The sequence below is a fragment of the Triticum aestivum genome, chromosome 2D (assembly GCF_018294505.1).
Source record: "Triticum aestivum cultivar Chinese Spring chromosome 2D, IWGSC CS RefSeq v2.1, whole genome shotgun sequence".
Classification (NCBI taxonomy): Eukaryota; Viridiplantae; Streptophyta; class Magnoliopsida; order Poales; family Poaceae; genus Triticum; species Triticum aestivum.
This window is the reverse complement of record NC_057799.1, coordinates 542757379-542774005: the sequence shown is the minus strand read 5'-3', so window position 1 is coordinate 542774005 and position 16627 is coordinate 542757379. Positions and strand designations below refer to the sequence as shown.

Sequence of the window (16627 nt, the reverse complement as noted above, 5' to 3'; positions counted from 1 at the left end):
GAGTAACCCTACCAGAGTCGCTACATGCCCTCGTCGACATAATAACCGTCATTACGATGATTTTGGCTGAAAATGGCAGTATAGATGATCCGTTGTGACCTTCATCCTACATAATTTATGGAGCACGCTCCCTCCATATACAGTCCTTGAGACTCCATATTTGGAGGCTGGGGTGCCCATCCGCCAATCGCTCGCGCAGGTGGGAGTTCTAGCTCGGTCTCTTCCTCCCATGGGCAGACTAGTCAATTGCGTTGTCGTTCCTATGAGCACCTCTTCCGCCCTGCCAATGCCGCAATCTCTTGTCCACCGGGAAGAACGCCAATTAATGCCCGTTGTCGCATTTCGCATCCGTTTCCCACCCGCACACGATAAATTCGTCTTCTTTTCCCACTTAAGCGCACCCATTCAAGGGTATATAAACCCCATCGCCCCCTTTGCTGGCGCCACCACACTCACCCTCTCCCCCATCCCCGTCGCCCTTCGCCCTCTATTCCGCCATCCTCGTCACCGTCATAATCACACCCATCGACCATGTCAATGTTGTTGTGCCCTTCCCACGGACCTTTCGTTGGCGAGACGAAAGAGGACCATGCCGAGATAGAGTTCTAGGAGAGGGCATGGGAATTGCAGGAATGGGTCGAGGACGACATGCTTCGTCAGGCTGAATCAGCCGACGACCATGCACGCCTCCCTGTGTCCTCGAGTACTTCGATCACATCTCAATGGCCACCCACGTGGAAATGGAAGTTGTACTCACGCCTCCCCGTTTCCATGTCCCTTGAAAAGGTGCCCCAACATGCTACAAACGGCGCATCAATCCGGTAGTTTCTCATACTTTACTTTATAGATCTGGCGTGCACCATCTCGGATCATAGACACCGCATTTTTCAAAGGATTTTGTCACATTGATTCTAACCCAAACACGAAAGAAGTTTCCCGTGAAGTCTTGGGACTAGGGCTCGGTGAACAAAACTTCACCCACCTTGGCAGCTAGCTGTGGGACTAGATGAGCGTACAAATCGGGAACGTCATGAATTTGGATCCATATTTCTATGGTGTCAAGCCTGATTGTGGATGGTTTTGTCACCCCGTCATAGTCCTTATGATCACGGCGTCGCCCCGGAAATGCCATGGCCCACCCTGCATGACTCTCTCCCAATCCCCCAAGCACGAGAATTGAATGGTGTACAGATTGTACTCCAGAGGCCTGAACTTTGCTTCCTGTGCCGGATCCCAGGCAGCTCGCATGTTTCTATAGAACCGGCTATAGGTTTTCTCATCAGCATGATCCCTAGCCTAATACACGGTTGGGCCATATATGAACAAGCCCAGACAGAATAGACCGGCCTCCGTTTCTTGCAACCCTCAAAACTGAAAAAAGCCCCGGCGACGGAACTGCGGAAGCCGGATGTCCGTGGAGCCGGAAAGCACCTGGGAGGCGCGGGGGCTCGGTCTCCCTCGCCGAAGGGGCCGTCTCCTCTGCTTCGCATCCCGTCCCATCCCATCCATATCCAGGGTGACGAGCTTACAACATTACAGCTAATGCTATGAGCATCCCTGGTCTTTTAGGGTTGCTATAATACATTCTCCTTTGATCACGCCCAACGCGGTGCCACTTAAGCCGATCTACACGCTCAGGGTCCATCTTATGCAGGTTCCTAATTTCCAGCCACCTCTGGCCTCTGATGTGGTGTTCCACTTCTACATGGATGCACATTCAGGGTTTTCTTCCCTTTGAGGGTGTACGCCTTGAACCTCCCGAGGAACATCACCAGGATGACGATCAGTCTCCCTTTGTCGCTCCACCTGCCGACGAACCCGTACGAGGCGTCTCTGCACGCGGAATCAGGCTTCAGTAACTTGTCGCAGATGTAGCCGAGCGAGTATCCTACATTGCCGTACGCGCTGCAAAAAGAGAAATGTGCATTATTGTTTTTGAACCAGCACACTCGGTGTTCATAAGCCCCGATGGCAAGATTAGCTCAACCTTTTCTTATGCTGCTAGTTCATATTTATCCATCTATTATTTCTACAGGAAATTGCGCATAAGGATGTCAACTTGCCTGATCACTTCGAATACCACGCTGAAGATGCTGAAATTGAGTGGATCGGCAGTCATTGACTTCCTCTCAGTTATACATGCCAAAACTGTGAATATTACTAAACAAGTACGCTTGGTCATGGCAAACTTCTTCCACGTTGCTCTGCCATTCGGATTTTCCTTTTTATCTGCTAAACTTCGGATATCACCATATGTAGCGAGGATTGAAGTACCAGAAGGAAGGTACCTGCAAATAAGCCCATGATCTGTTATTACCACAAAAGGAAGATACAGAGGTAACACAGCGGCACTTGTTCTAGAAAAAACTTCTTTCTCCATCGGCACTATTATATCCTGGTGTTGAAATTTGGTTGTCATTTTGAACTTCTTGGTTTTCCTGAACCTGTTGCTCTGAAATGAACTATATTTCTATCTTTGCTGAGCTCTGTATAGTTGTTTTGATTTCAGCCTAGGTGTGTCATCAGTTTTGAGTGAACAATTTCTTATTTTGGTTTGATCTTTGTAACCCCAGCCTCCTAGGAGGATTGTACTATCCCTTCTCTTCAATGCAATGAAACGTAAAGATCTTTGAATTTCCCGATTTTTTTTGTTATTTTGGTCTAGTAGAATAAGGCATGTTCAGCTGCTAATGTGTTATTATCTTTCAAACCCTTGCGAGAATGTAAGACTGGTATGTTGCAAGCTATGATAACTAGTTTTGCCTTATTTTCTCAGTAATAGCTCTTGTCCACTTCAGACCATAATTAAGGTACAGATTTGATCTTGGTTCAGATTTATGCTGTTTTGTTATTGTCATTGTTCAGAAAGTCATGCAAAATAACTAAATAAAGGTTCAGATAGTCATATTGCTCCAGGTAATACGTGCTATCAGTAAGAGCTAACCTAAGTATGCTATTGAACTTAAGTAAATTATTAAGGGATACTCACATGGCAAGTGCAAATATCACCATAATCGGTGGAGAAAGGGTCGAGATGTTAATGACAGTTTCACCAGCGTGTCTTGAATCGGCACTCTGGAACAGCGAGCCTATCAATTTCTGGAACCATCCCATTCCCTCCAAGGACTTCGAATCCCATTCGAAATAGCAAATAAGCATCGCTTGCAGCAAAATTAGCATCACTCCAGTCAGAACCAATTTGACAGAATTCTTATAAGGTTGCAAATGCCTGTATCCAATCTCCTTTGGGTGCTGAAGGATGTAAGCGTACTCTTCTCTGCTGCTCACCTTTCCCAAGGTCCATATGCTTAACCTCAACAGTGGTGCAAACAAAGTGTTGCCTACAAGAATCTGTGGGGTAACTAGAAGAAGGAAAGTCGGGTTATGTTTGAAAATTGCCATGCTATCATTTAACGGAGTGAAGCCGCAGTTTGCAAATGATGATACTGCTGTGAAGATTGAGAATGTCCACATTTTGATATGTTTACTCTTCAGTAGATGCCTTGCATAGGAATCAATCCAAAGGAAGATGGTGATGACAAGAGAGCTGCAAACTATTGCTGCTATGAAATAGCCTGCTACTACATGAGCCAAAATATTGCGAGATTTATGATTCATCCCTTTGCTTTCCTGTACCTGATTGTGCGGCATGGTTTCCTCTGACTGGATGCCTTCCATATAATTCTGACTGCTGTTGTTGAAATCATCAGAGGATTCGATGTCCCTGCTTATGAAAGCCAATCTTGTCTGGAGAGCATCCTCAGTGTTGGCCCGAGCATTTTTGAAGTGCAGCCCTACCATAGAAGTGAACACTTCTCCTCCCAATATCATCAGTATGATGAAAACCCAGAGCTGCTGGCCAGAGAAGTCCTCCATCTCAATTGTTGCCATGCTTGACACCGTCACTGTGGACACAGAGGTGAATATCAGATCCAAGTTCCTTGGAGATGGCTTATTCAGTGGCGCGAGGTTCTTCAGAGCAAGGAAACCAGCAAATGCTGGACTACCAAAGGATTGCTTTTGAATACCAGAAACAAGTAAGAGCGTCTGAATAAATCTGCTGTACACTTGGAGAGGGAACCGAGCCTTCTGGACACAAACTCATGGAAATGCTTCACCATCTCCTTGGTGACTCTAAGCGCTTCCAAACTGAATAATGGGAGCTTCAGCCTTCATGGCTGTACGCGATGGCAGATTCTGCAGGATAACTAGAGCTGAGCTGAATCGATGCATCGAGGTTTGTGGGCTTTTGAGTTCAGACATGGAAGTGCTGGACCTGGCAACTGGAAGCTGTGTTTTCATGGTGTCTTATGGGTTAAGTATTCCCACCTGCAAGCATTGCCCAACACGATCAAGTTCTGGTGCTCAATATGTAGGGTGGAGTAAGACAAGTGTGTCCACCTGTACAATCATGATGCTGATTGTGTCCACAAGGGCCCGGTCACAGGTACAATTGATGCATGGACACGCATGTGCCTCTATTATTAAAACATTCAACTACTTTATGACCCGATTGAAACGATTTTGGGCAATTATCATCCTTCATTCAACAATTTTTGGATCTGAGGATATTGTTGATTTAATTTCAGCACTTTATCTTCGCACTGATTTTATGTTCAGTTATTATTTTACACTTGATCCTGCAAAGTAAAGTTGCATTATTTTGGTTTGGCACTACTTTTCTAGCTGTATTCACTAGTGTATTGTGATGCTGAAATTCACTACCCTGTAAACGCGCTACTGCAATATGATCTATCTAGTGTTCTGTAATGCTCCTCGGAGGAGACACGACTGCAATGACTGAAATAAATGCCGATTGTGAAGTTGCGTTGCAACATTTGCATTCTCTTGGTTATAGTTTCAATTATTAGTGCGGGTTGGGATAAGTGGATGTATTTAGTCCATCTGACAGAAAGCGCCACACAGGACAAGACTGCATTGATTGAAATACATGACTGGGATTTCAAGTTGAGTTGCAAAATTTGCATTACTTGATTAGATGTTCAATTATCAGTACATGCTGGGATTTTCTGGGCTGGTTTTTATTGCGATTTTTTTTCCTACAACTTAAATTCAATGATCATGTTCCGATAGACACATGTGTGTACACCGCGTCGTGCAAAGGAATGTTCAAGCGAATACAATCGTAGTGGGACTTTTCTTATCCTCCTTTCCTTTCCATTTCTTTCAATGTGGCACAATCTAGTCGCACACGCGTGTTATTCCTTTTTATCTCTGAGGAAAAGTGTGTGGTTAGTGAGGTTGCACGAAGATAGCAATATAGTTCTTTTCCATTAATAATTATCTGTGGCCTCAGATACATCCGGACATCCAATGTGAGCTGAGCACCACTTGACTGGAAAATCTCCCTGTACACACGAGGATGTGGTGTATCTGCAGCTCCAGATCTGTGGCTGCCAACTTTTTGGAACAAGTGACTAGCAAACCACCAAGCCATGCTTGATTTTTTTCTTTTTTATGATTTAACTTTTCATTCACCTATGTGATACTAGCAGAACTTGCAGGTGAATCTGTACAAGGATGGCAGGTGGAAGGTTTCCTTGTGCACCTTATATGAGTACACAAAGATGGAAGGTAAGAAAATGAAAAAAGGGGAAGAGTCCATTCACAAAACAACATGACCACCCACCTGCAGTGCAATGGCCACCTGGTGCTGCATCTAACCAAGCTTCCAGGCTTTGCCACCTTTCATGCCGAACTTCTTGAGCCTCCCGAAGAGCATGACAAGAATGAGGATGAGCTTGCCAGAATCGCTCCACCTCCCGACGAAGCCGGTCCACCTGTCGGTGCACAGCCGGTCCGGGCTGATCTGTCTACTGCAACTGTAGCCCATGGAGAACCCCACATTTCCATACGCACTGCAGAATGTGAGGCTAAAATATGTCAGCTTCCATGAAGGAAACCAATAATGCCGGAACTAAGTTGCAGTTATATTTGTTATTCGTTTCAGGGTTTTGCTTTGCTTTCGAGGGGGCTTGCCTGGCGACTTCAACGACGATGCTGAGCAAGCTGAAGTTGAGGGGGTCTTCCTCGAGGTTCTCCCTTTCGGTGATGCAGATGGCGATGATGAAGATGGCGAGGTAGGAGAGTTGTGACAGAGCCGTGCTCTTGAGCAACCTGCTCCCCTGGGTCTCCTCCGTGGGATGGTCCTTCACGCCCGAGCTCTCCTCAAATGGAAACCATGTGGTGTATGGAGGCAGGTACCTGGAACAGAAATACGATCAGAGACCCTTCCGTGCAATACTCTCTGAAAATCTATTATTGGAGCATGCATGATTAGGTGTTGCCTGAATTTCCCATGCCGTGCAAGAGCACTAATTCAGTTTTCTTTCAGAAAATGAAATGACGCGGCAAGAGAAGCGACGGACATATATAAATAGCTGCAGAAGTTGGCGATTGACAGGTTGCGTCTCATGGACCAGTGACAGTGAGTGATATATGGATGGGCGTTGGCTGCCACGCTGGAGAAGTTGCACGTACGGCCCGCTCGCTTATCAGCTGCTTGGCTGTGAGCCTAGTGATTGATTGATGATGCTGGCCCGTGGAGAAGCAACAGCAGCGGCGTGCTGACTGGGCATGGGCATGGGCATGTGAATGATTGGCCGGCTCTAGATGCTCTCTGGTTTAGTGGCTAGCATGAGCACGCGGGAAAACCCGACTGCCGGATGCTGATCAATCAACCACAGACTGTATGTATGCAGCCCATCCACGTCATGGAAGGAATGTGGAGCCGACGCGCCGACCGTTTGGTCGTGTCGCCTCCTGGATGGCCGGCCCGTCGCCGTCGGTGAGTGATCTGGCCGGCGTTACGCGGTTTTGCCGCGGAGCCTCACTGATCCGGTCCAACCACCTTCGCAGAGAATTGTGGAGTGACGGCGGCGTCTGCATGCGTCGTGCCACTATGGATGGATCTTCATGTAAGCCAAGGCAAGCCCTATTTACATCTTTCGCTTTCACTTATGGAATGACTTAAGGTACTCGAATTCGACGAAAAAGGGTTTCCCCCATTTTTGGAATGACTCAAGGTACTCAAATTCCACGGCCCTAGCAAACGGTCTATTAATTTCCGGAGAAATTCCCCTAAGGCTCCGCTTGGTATCGGTGTAACATTTTACACCGTTCATCAGAGATGGGCACGCGAGTGAAGATGTCGAGAAAATTAGTTTCTCCGCCCGTCCGTCACATGCATGCCTCTGCCAACCTAAGGCCAACTCCAGCGCGCGACCCCATCCTGTCTGGGTGCATCCGTTTGGGGCAAAAGGGACAAATCAGACGGCCCAGCGCGCGGGCGCAAACGGACTTTTGTTCGTTTTATGTCCGCTTTCGACCCATCCCCGGCCCAAATTTGCGCCGCTTTTGGGGTGAAACGGACAACGCGCGGACAGGCGGGACGCGCGCGCTTGTCCTCCCTTGGCCCGCCCGTCGGTGGCACAAAGCAAACCCCCCCCCCCCACCCCGCGCCCCATTTGGCGCTATTTCCTCCCAAACCCTCCCACGTCCCGCCTGTCCCCCCACCCTCCCCTGTCCATGGCCGACGCCCAGCCGAATTCCAGCGGCCTGGCCGTCGACCCGCCCGGAAAGGTGAAGAAGAAGGCGGCCAAGGATGCAAGGAAGCCGCGGTCGGAATGCACGCCGGAGGAGATCGCCAAGTTGGACGCGGATTCAGTGAAGAGGAGGAACCGGAGGGCGGCCGTCAAGAGCAAGACCGCCGCGGCCAAGTTCGCCGCCGAGCGCGATGCGATTGAGGCCGCGCGGCGCAAGGCCGAGGTCGAGGAGAAGGAGGCCATCGTCAACAAAGCGCACGCCTTCCTCATGCTTGGCATTTGCCGTCCGACGGGTTTCTCTACAGCAGCCGTCGGCCCGGCAAGCACAGGCTCGTCAGTCGCCAGGCCTCCGCACTGCCAGTCGCCGACGTCGCGGACCACGCCTATGTCGCCCGGCTATCCCCCACCAAGGCACGACGGCCAGACCCGTTTTTCGGGGTCGCCGGACGTTGGCATGATCGCGCCGTCCACCCCGCGCCCCTCGGCCGTCATCGACCTCAACGTCACGTTGGGGTCCAGTAGTGGCGGCCAGCCGTCCGTCGAGATGCAAAGAAAGCAAGCACGGCCGCCGTTTACGGGCACCATGCCGTCGCCCCGCGTCCTGTTCGACGGAATGCCAACACCAACGCCAACGCCAACGCCAACACCAACGGTCGACGACCCCTTCTACAACCAGTACATGCAGAATGTTATCTACGAGGGTGGGCATGGCGGTGCCTACAATCCGGACGAGACCCAAAGTCAGGATGGCCGCGCCCAGTACGTTGCTGATGAAGAGCCCCACGATCGTGCTGACTACGACCATGCTGACTCGTGGCATGAAGACGATGAGCTGATTCGAGGCCAGGCAGAAGGAGATGTTCGACGCCGACGACCTGAACTAGGTCGTCCGATCGGCCGTGGCCGTTCTTTTTTGGAGGCTGGCATGGGTGCCGACCGCTGGCTGTGTGCCGGCGAGAAACACATTCATTTTGGAGGCTGGTTGTGTTGCCGGCGAACAAAACTATTCATTTTGGAGGCTGGCCGTGTTGCCGGCGAGGACGTGCAGGCCGCTGGCTCTGTTGCCGGCGTGAACTAGGGCTTGGTATTTCGAACGTTGTTGTTTTTAAAATGGAGGTGGACAAGATGGAGCCAAAGGATGCGGCCGCGTGTTGGGCGCACAGCCACCGCATCTCAGGACAAGTCCAGACATGACCCTATTTTGCCCTACTCAAACGGATCGAATACGGGCAAAGCGAATGTCTGTTTGGGGAGTTGGTCTAAGACACATCCACGGGATAATTAATGGCCATGGAAGCTTATAATAATGTAATTCACGGGTCCAGATACTTTTTGGCCCTACCGCGTGGCGCTTGTCTGTTTTTGAGAGAATAGCTCGTTGGCGCTGGCCCGTTGTACGCACAAGGTGTACTCCTGCTCAATGATTCAACGTCGTTTTGTACTGCCCATGCGAGCCTCGCTATTGCGAAAAAGTACATTGATTGATGCCACTTGTCAACAGAAGCCAGACACAATGTCGCTATGAGCAGAAGAGGCACATGGGGTTTTGGCTTGGAGCACATGAAGAAAGCTTCTAGCTGGTCAATTTATATTGTATGTTGCACAGTATAGTCAGCACTGGTCAAGGTGTAAAATATGGTACTCGAGACCAAACGAAGCATGCTGATTTGCTCTTATTTTGTGGAAGACTTGTAGCTACGGTGTATGGTTATTAAGGCGGAAAAACTAACGCCCACACGTGGGGCATTTTGCACATCGCCCACACACCTTCATCATCACTCGTTTTGCCATGTAGAAATAGATGACATCAGCAGGATTTTTTTTTGTTTTCGGCTTAAAAATGTTTTATCTCCTAATTAAAAAATAAAAAAAACCGTTTTCATCATTAAATCCGTCTCGACGAGATCTTCAAAACTAGACCCCATGTTGATATATTTCGACGAATTTTTTTCCCCAAAAGTTGCCATGATATTTACACTGTAGTTGCCATAGTGTTTAAACTAAAGTTGCCATGTGGCAATTTTAGTTTGTAGAGCACGGCAATTTTAGTTTTTTTATGATGGCAATTCTAGTATTTTGACCATGGAAATTTTTTTTTATGAATCATGGCAATTTTATTTTATGTTTCATGGCAAGTCTAGTTTCTTAATTTCCCGTTTTATAATATGTCAAAATTTATTTTTAGATGTAGAAGAAAATAGTTGAAACATGTCATGGCAACTTCAGTGTAAACATCATGGCAATTCATGTGCAATAGACATGGCAACTTTTAACTCAAAAAAATCGTCGAAATATATTGATATGGGATCTAGTTTCGAAGATCTCGTCGCGAGGGATTTAATGGTGAAAACGGATCTTCAATCGGATTTTTCATTTAAGAGATACAACATTTTAAAAACCGAAAATCCAAAAAGATTCTCCAATGCATGCATGCGGTGACGTGGCGCAGGCCGTGTGTTATAGAGCGTGTGGGCGGTTTTGACTCCCACCACACATGTGGGCGTTAGCGTTGTCCTATTAAAGTTGTGATAGACTCCAAAGAATTCACGTCTGAATTCCTTGTTCGGGTCGATTCTAGCTTCAGCAAAACATTTTCTCAAAAAAAATAAGGAAAAGGGGTGTTATGCAAATCGTCAACCACACGTACACGCCCTGCTAGTATGTGCTAAACTGCACCAACCATAACAAGATCAGAAAGGTAAATTCTTCGGTTTTAATGACATGCAAATATGCAATGCAGAAACGGAGAAAAATAAAATCCTAGCTAGGAATCATGAAGGGAAACAAACTGTGAACTTAGCTGATTTGGTGAATGAAAAAGGACTCACATCATGAGCACGAAGAGGACGAGGATGGCAGGCGCCAGGGTGGAGAGGTCGAGGGTCGACTCGCCGGTGTGCCGGGAGTTCACCGCCACGAACAGCGCGTTGGACACCTTCTCCCATGGGCCCATACCCCGCAGCGCGCCACCCCACTCCATGCCGCACACCATGCACACCTGCACGGCGACGAGCCCGGCCACCGTTGCCGCCAGCATCGCGCACCGCCGCGCCGGGAGCAGGTGATAGTACCCCGTCAGCTCCCTGCCGTTTCTCGCCGTCATCTCCACCAGCTCCGGCCTCCGCGTCGCTTCGGCAGCAGCGCGCACGCACACGGCCAGCAGCGTCGGGAACAGCGTGTTCCCCGACAGCGCCAGCGGCACGAGCAGCAGCTGCAGCCCGGTGTCCCGCCTGAACGCCGCCATGTTCTCGTTGTTCGGCATGAACCCGCAGTTCGAGAACGTGGAAACCGTCGTGAACACGGCGAAGGTCCACACGCCCAGGGCCTTGCTCCGCAGCGTCCGCCTCGCGCCCGGAGACGCGTAGACGTAGGCAGCAATGGCGGCGCCGCCGAGTACGTGCGCCGCCACGACGATGGCAAGGACGACTAGGGACAGCGAGCGCACGGCCTCGCGCCGCAGCCGCTTCGCGTCAATCGGGCTTTTGCTCGTCTCGTCGGAGTTTCTCGTCCAGCTGTCGGTGTCGGTGGCGTTAGCTACCTGTGGCGTCGTCTCGAGCTCGACTCCTTCGTCGTCGTGGCTCTCGACGCGCTGTGATATGCTTATAGTACCTTGTTTCCTCAGCTTGGACCACTTGGACGCGAGGCCTACAAGCGACACGAACACCTCGCCTCCTGTGAACATGAGCACGGTGAGGACGAAGAGCTGGCCGTCGGAGAACACCTCCATCTCGACGGCGGACATATACAGTGAGACTAGACGCACGGTGCGGAAAACAGTGGAGACGTCCGTCACGTATATATACAGGGAGGACGAGAAGTTCACGGTGTGTAAGTGCAACGTACGGTTGGAAGTCGAACGGAACCTCGATGGCCGCGCGCCGCCGTCGGGGAAGACGCGAGACTAGACGCCCCATCTTCAACCACGAACACGAAGATGCTTCTTTTCTTACCTTTGATTAGTGGTGCATAGATTTGGTGTTTCTCCGCTGTTTAGGAAATTTTTCTCATTCCAAAAAAGGCAAAAGTTACGTGAGCATTATTGTCGAGTTCAAAGTTAAATTTTCCGCACGATGCAACTCTAGTTTAAAGAACAGGGTTGCACATCTCTAACTTACCGTTGTATGCAACTTTAAAATGTCCAGGAACTGAATTTTTGTTGGACTACGAGTCGAGGGAATCCTCGTCGGACCCCAAAAAACCTCTCCCTACTCTATTTCAAGAGCACCGTCACAAGCACGCATTGTGTTTGGACTTTGGAGTATATCCTAGCTGTATATCTAAGTAAGTAACAAGTAAGTGATCCCATTTAAGGTGATGAATCAATTCTTTTTGAGGAAATGGTTGTTGAGGTTGGAAAACACTAATGGAGTTTGGCAGAAGTTGTTTGAAAGAAAATACCATAGTAAGAAAACCCTATCAGGAGGGGTGATGATGGTGGTGGCTCACACTTTTTGCAAGGTGTGATGAACATTAACCATACACTTCAAAAGCTTGCTAGGAGGGTTCTGGGAGATGGATCTAAAACTCTTTTTGGGAAGATGTCTGGCTTGGCGATAAGACACTGGCTGAGAGATTCCCCTGATTGTATAACATATCTTTCTCTAATTCATCACTGTTCAGTCTGCCAAAACTAGAGGCTGGGATGGTTTTGAATTTAGGAAGACACTCTATGGGGAGACTGAGCGGCAATGGATTGCTCTGAAAAAATTGCTATATGAAGTGGAACTCTCTAATGATAAGGGTAGCGTAAAGTGGACGCTGAATAACAAGAATAATATTGTTGTGAGAGACTTGTACCTTCATTTTAAGGCTGCTACATTAGTAGGTTACAGATTTATCTTGAAACTTAAAGATCAGTTTTTTTTTGGGTGTGGCTAATGCTGAAAGGCTGTGTTCTCACTAAAGACAATTCGCTCAAAAGAGGAGGGATTGGTAACGATCAGTTCCATTTCTGTGAGCAAAAATAGAATATGGAGCATTTGTTTTTGTGATTAGGAAAAATTGTATTGCATGCGACTCAATTCATTGATCACATGCAAGTACACATATATAGGTACAAGGGTGCACAACCTCGACTTGTCTCCCAAGCTATACACTGTACGTAGGAGAGAGGAGGCGTGACAATACATGACCCTAACCTATACGTACATACACGTTCAACACCCACCTACAGTCGAAACGTCGCCGGCGATGCAAAGATTGGACCGAAACTCCTCGAAGGTGGATGTCGGAAGCCCCTTAGTCATAACATCGGCGAACTGTTGAGCGGTGGGAACAATGCAAAACGCGGATCCGTCCAAGTGCAACCTGCTCACGAACGAAGTGTATGTCGAGCTCAATGTGCTTTTTCCGGTGATGACGAACAGGGTTGGTGGATAGGTAGACGGCGGAGACATTGTCACAGTACACGACCGTGGCCTTATGGACATCGCAAAGCAACTCCCGAAGGAGTTGGCGAAGCCAAGAGCACTCAGCGATAACGTTAGCCACTGCCCGGTATTCCGCCTCAGCGCTCGAGCGGGAAACCGTGGGTTGTCGTTTAGACAACCACAAGATCAGCGAGGGCCCATGATAGGCGCAGTAGCCTGATGTAGAGCGTCGAGTATCCGGACAGCCAGCCCAGTCGGCTTCCGAATAGGCCACGAGGTCGGTGGAGGAGGACGCCGTCAGCGTGAGCCCAAGAGCCATGGTGGCGTGAATGTATCAAAGGATCCGCTTCACCAGGGTTCAAGAGCATGCATGTGAAGGCACACTTGCTACACGGCATACAAGAGATCCGGGCGAGTAAGCGTCAAGAACTGTAATGCACTGACGATGGAGCGGTAGAACGCCGCATTCGGTGCAGGTGAGCCGTCAAGTACAGAGAGCTTGGCCTTCATGTCAACAGGCGTGGGGCAGGCTTGCAGTTAAGCATGTCTGCGTGCAGGTCATGAGCATACCGTTGCTGATGAAGAAAGAACCCGTCAGCGCGCCGTGCAACCTCGATGCCGAGGAAGTAGTGCAGAGGCCCCAGATCCTTGAGGGCAAACTCATCTCAGAGACGAGCAGTGAGCTGATGAAGAAGCTTAGTAGAGGATGCCGTCAGGACGATGTCGTCGACGTAGAGCAAAAGGTAGGCAGTAGCAGCGCCCTAATGGTAGACGAACAAAGAAGCGTCGGAGCGGGTGGAGCGAAAGCCTAGCCGCTGGAGGAAGGCGGCGATGCGCTGGTACCACGCGCGGGGTGCCTGCTTGAGCCCATCGAGGGACCGAGAAAGCAGGCACACGTGATCCGGATGAGTGGCGTCGACGAATCCGGTGGACTGCTGGCAGAACACCTGCTCGGCGAGATGGCCGTGAAGAAAGCGTTGGAGAAGTCCAACTGATGCACATGCCATGCACGAGACACCGCGAGCTGTAGGAAAGCACCTGTTGGGAATCGTAGCATAATTTTAAAATTTTCCTACGCTCACCAAGATGCATCTATGAAGTATACTAGCAACGAGGGAAAGGAGTGCATCTACATACCCTTGTAGATCACGAGCGGAAGCGTTCCAATGAACGTGGATGACGGAGTCGTACTCGTCGTGATCCAAATCACCGATGACCGAGTGCCGAACGGACGGCACCTCCGCGTTCAACACACGTACGGTGCAGCGATGTCTCCTCCTTCTTGATCCAGCAAGGGGGAAGGAGAGGTTGATGGAGATCCAGCAGCACGACGGCGTGGTGGTGGATGTAGCGGGTCTCGGCAGGGCTTCGCCGAGCTTCTGCGAGACGGAGAGGTGTAGCAGGGGAGGAGGGAGGCGCCCAAGGGTGTAATGTTGCTGCCCTCCCTCCCCCCCTTTATATAGGCCCCCTGGGTGGGGGGGCGCCGGCCCTGGAGATGGGATCTCAAGGGGAGGGGCGGCGGCCAAAGGGGGGAAGGGGGTGCCTTGCCCCCCAAGGCAAGTGGGAAGCCCCCCCCTAGGGTTCCCAACCCTAGGCGCATGGGGGAAGGCCCATGGGGGGGCGCCCAGCCCACTAGGGGCTGGTTCCCTTCCCACTTCAGCCCATGGGGCCCTCCGGGATAGGTGGCCCCACCCGGTGGACCCCCGGGACCCTTCCGGTGGTCCCGGTACAATACCGGTAACCCCCGAAACTTTCCCGGTGGCCGAAACTTGACTTCCTATATATAATTCTTCACCTCCGGACCATTCCGGAACCTCTCGTGACGTCCGGGATCTCATCCGGGACTCCGAACAACTTTCGGGTTTCCGCATACACATATCTCTACAACCCTAGCGTCACCGAACCTTAAGTGTGTAGACCCTACGGGTTCGGGAGACATGCAGACATGACCGAGACGCCTCTCCGGTCAATAACCAACAGCGGGATCTGGATACCCATGTTGGCTCCCACATGTTCCACGATGATCTCATCGGATGAACCACGGTGTCGAGGATTCAATCAATCCCGTATGCAATTCCCTTTGTCAATCGGTATGTTACTTGCCCGAGATTCGATCGTCGGTATCCCAATACCTTGTTCAATCTCGTTACCGGCAAGTCTCTTTACTCGTACCGCAATGCATGATCCCGTGACTAACGCCTTAGTCACATTGAGCTCATTATGATGATGCATTACCGAGTGGGCCCAGAGATACCTCTCCGTCACACGGAGTGACAAATCCCAGTCTCGATCCGTGCCAACCCAACAGACACTTTCGGAGATACCCGTAGTGCACCTTTATAGTCACCCAGTTACGTTGTGACGTTTGGCACACCCAAAGCACTCCTACGGTATCCGGGAGTTGCACGATCTCATGGTCTAAGGAAAAGATACTTGACATTGGAAAAGCTCTAGCAAACGAAACTACACGATCTTTTATGCTATGCTTAGGTTTGGGTCTTGTCCATCACATCATTCTCCTAATGATGTGATCCCGTTATCAATGACATCCAATGTCCATAGTCAGGAAACCATGACTATCTGTTGATCAACGAGCTAGCCTACTAGAGGCTTACTAGGGACACGTTGTGGTCTATGTATTCACACATGTATTACGATTTCCGGACAATACAATTATAGCATGAACAATAGACAATTACCATGAACAAAGAAATATAATAATAACCATTTATTATTGCCTCTAGGGCATATTTCCAACGGTCTCCCACTTGCACTAGAGTCAATAATCTAGTTACATTGTGATGAATCGAACACCCATTGCGTCCTGGTGTTGATCATGTTTTGCTCTAGGGAGAGGTTTAGTCAACGGATCTGCTACATTCAGGTCCGTATGTACTTTACAAATATCTATGTCTCCATTTTGAACACTTTCATGAATGGAGTTGAAGCGACGCTTGATATGCCTGGTCTTCCTGTGAAACCTGGGCTCCTTCGCAAGTGCAATAGCTTCAGTGTTGTCACAGAAGAGAGTCATTGGGCCCGACGCATTGGGAATCACCCCTAGGTCGGTAATGAACTCCTTCATCCAGACTGCTTCCTGTGCTGCCTCCGAGGCTGCCATGTACTCCGCTTCACATGTAGATCCCGCCACGACGCTTTGCTTGCAACTGCACCAGCTTACTGCTCCTCCATTCAAAATATACACGTATCCGGTCTGTGACTTCGAGTCATCCAGATCTGTGTCGAAGCTAGCGTCGACGTAACCCTTTACGACGAGCTCTTCGTCACCTCCATAAACGAGAAACATATCCTTAGTCCTTTTCAGGTACTTTAGGATATTCTTGACCGCTGTCCAGTGTTCCATGCCGGGATTACTTTGGTACCTTCCTACCAAACTTACGGCAAGGTTTACATCAGGTCTGGTACACAGCATGGCATACATAATAGACCCTATGGCCGAGGCATAGGGGATGACACTCATCTTTTCTATATCTTCTGCCGTGGTCGGGCATTGAGCCGTGCTCAATTGCACACCTTGCAATACAGGCAAGAACCCCTTCTTGGACTGATCCATATTGAACTTCTTCAATATCTTGTCAAGGTATGTACTTTGTGAAAGACCAATGAGGCGTCTTGATCTATCTCTATAGATCTTGATGCCTAATATATAAGCAGCTTCTCCAAGGTCCTTCA

The 16627-nt window shown here is 49.6% G+C and overlaps 1 protein-coding gene and 1 pseudogene across 1 annotated transcript; both read right to left on the bottom strand.

Moving 5' to 3' along the window:
* Positions 1-822: 822 nt before the first annotated feature.
* Positions 823-4331, bottom strand: LOC123054368 (cation transporter HKT4-like; annotated as a pseudogene).
* A 942-nt stretch (positions 4332-5273) lies between these two features.
* Positions 5274-11454, bottom strand: LOC123049875 (probable cation transporter HKT7). Its single transcript, XM_044472739.1, has 3 exons — positions 10394-11454; positions 6001-6225; positions 5274-5879 (listed from the first exon to the last, which is right to left on the bottom strand). The coding sequence occupies exons 1-3, from the start codon at positions 11305-11307 to the stop codon at positions 5681-5683; spliced, it is 1338 nt and encodes a 445-aa protein (XP_044328674.1). The 5' UTR covers positions 11308-11454; the 3' UTR covers positions 5274-5680.
* Between the last annotated feature and the right edge of the window lie 5173 nt (positions 11455-16627).

What these genes read in the sequence shown, in the direction of transcription:
- LOC123049875 (XM_044472739.1), bottom strand. Translation starts at nt 11,307, where the DNA reads ATGTCCGCCGTCGAGATGGAGGTGTTCTCCGACGGCCAGCTCTTCGTC. An exon ending in GTCCTCTTCGTGCTCATGAT is followed by an intron (nt 6,226 to 10,393) that starts GTGAGTCCTTTT and finishes TTTCTGTTCCAG; the next exon opens with GTACCTGCCTCCATACACCA. An exon ending in ATCGTCGTTGAAGTCGCCAG is followed by an intron (nt 5,880 to 6,000) that starts GCAAGCCCCCTC and finishes CACATTCTGCAG; the next exon opens with TGCGTATGGAAATGTGGGGT.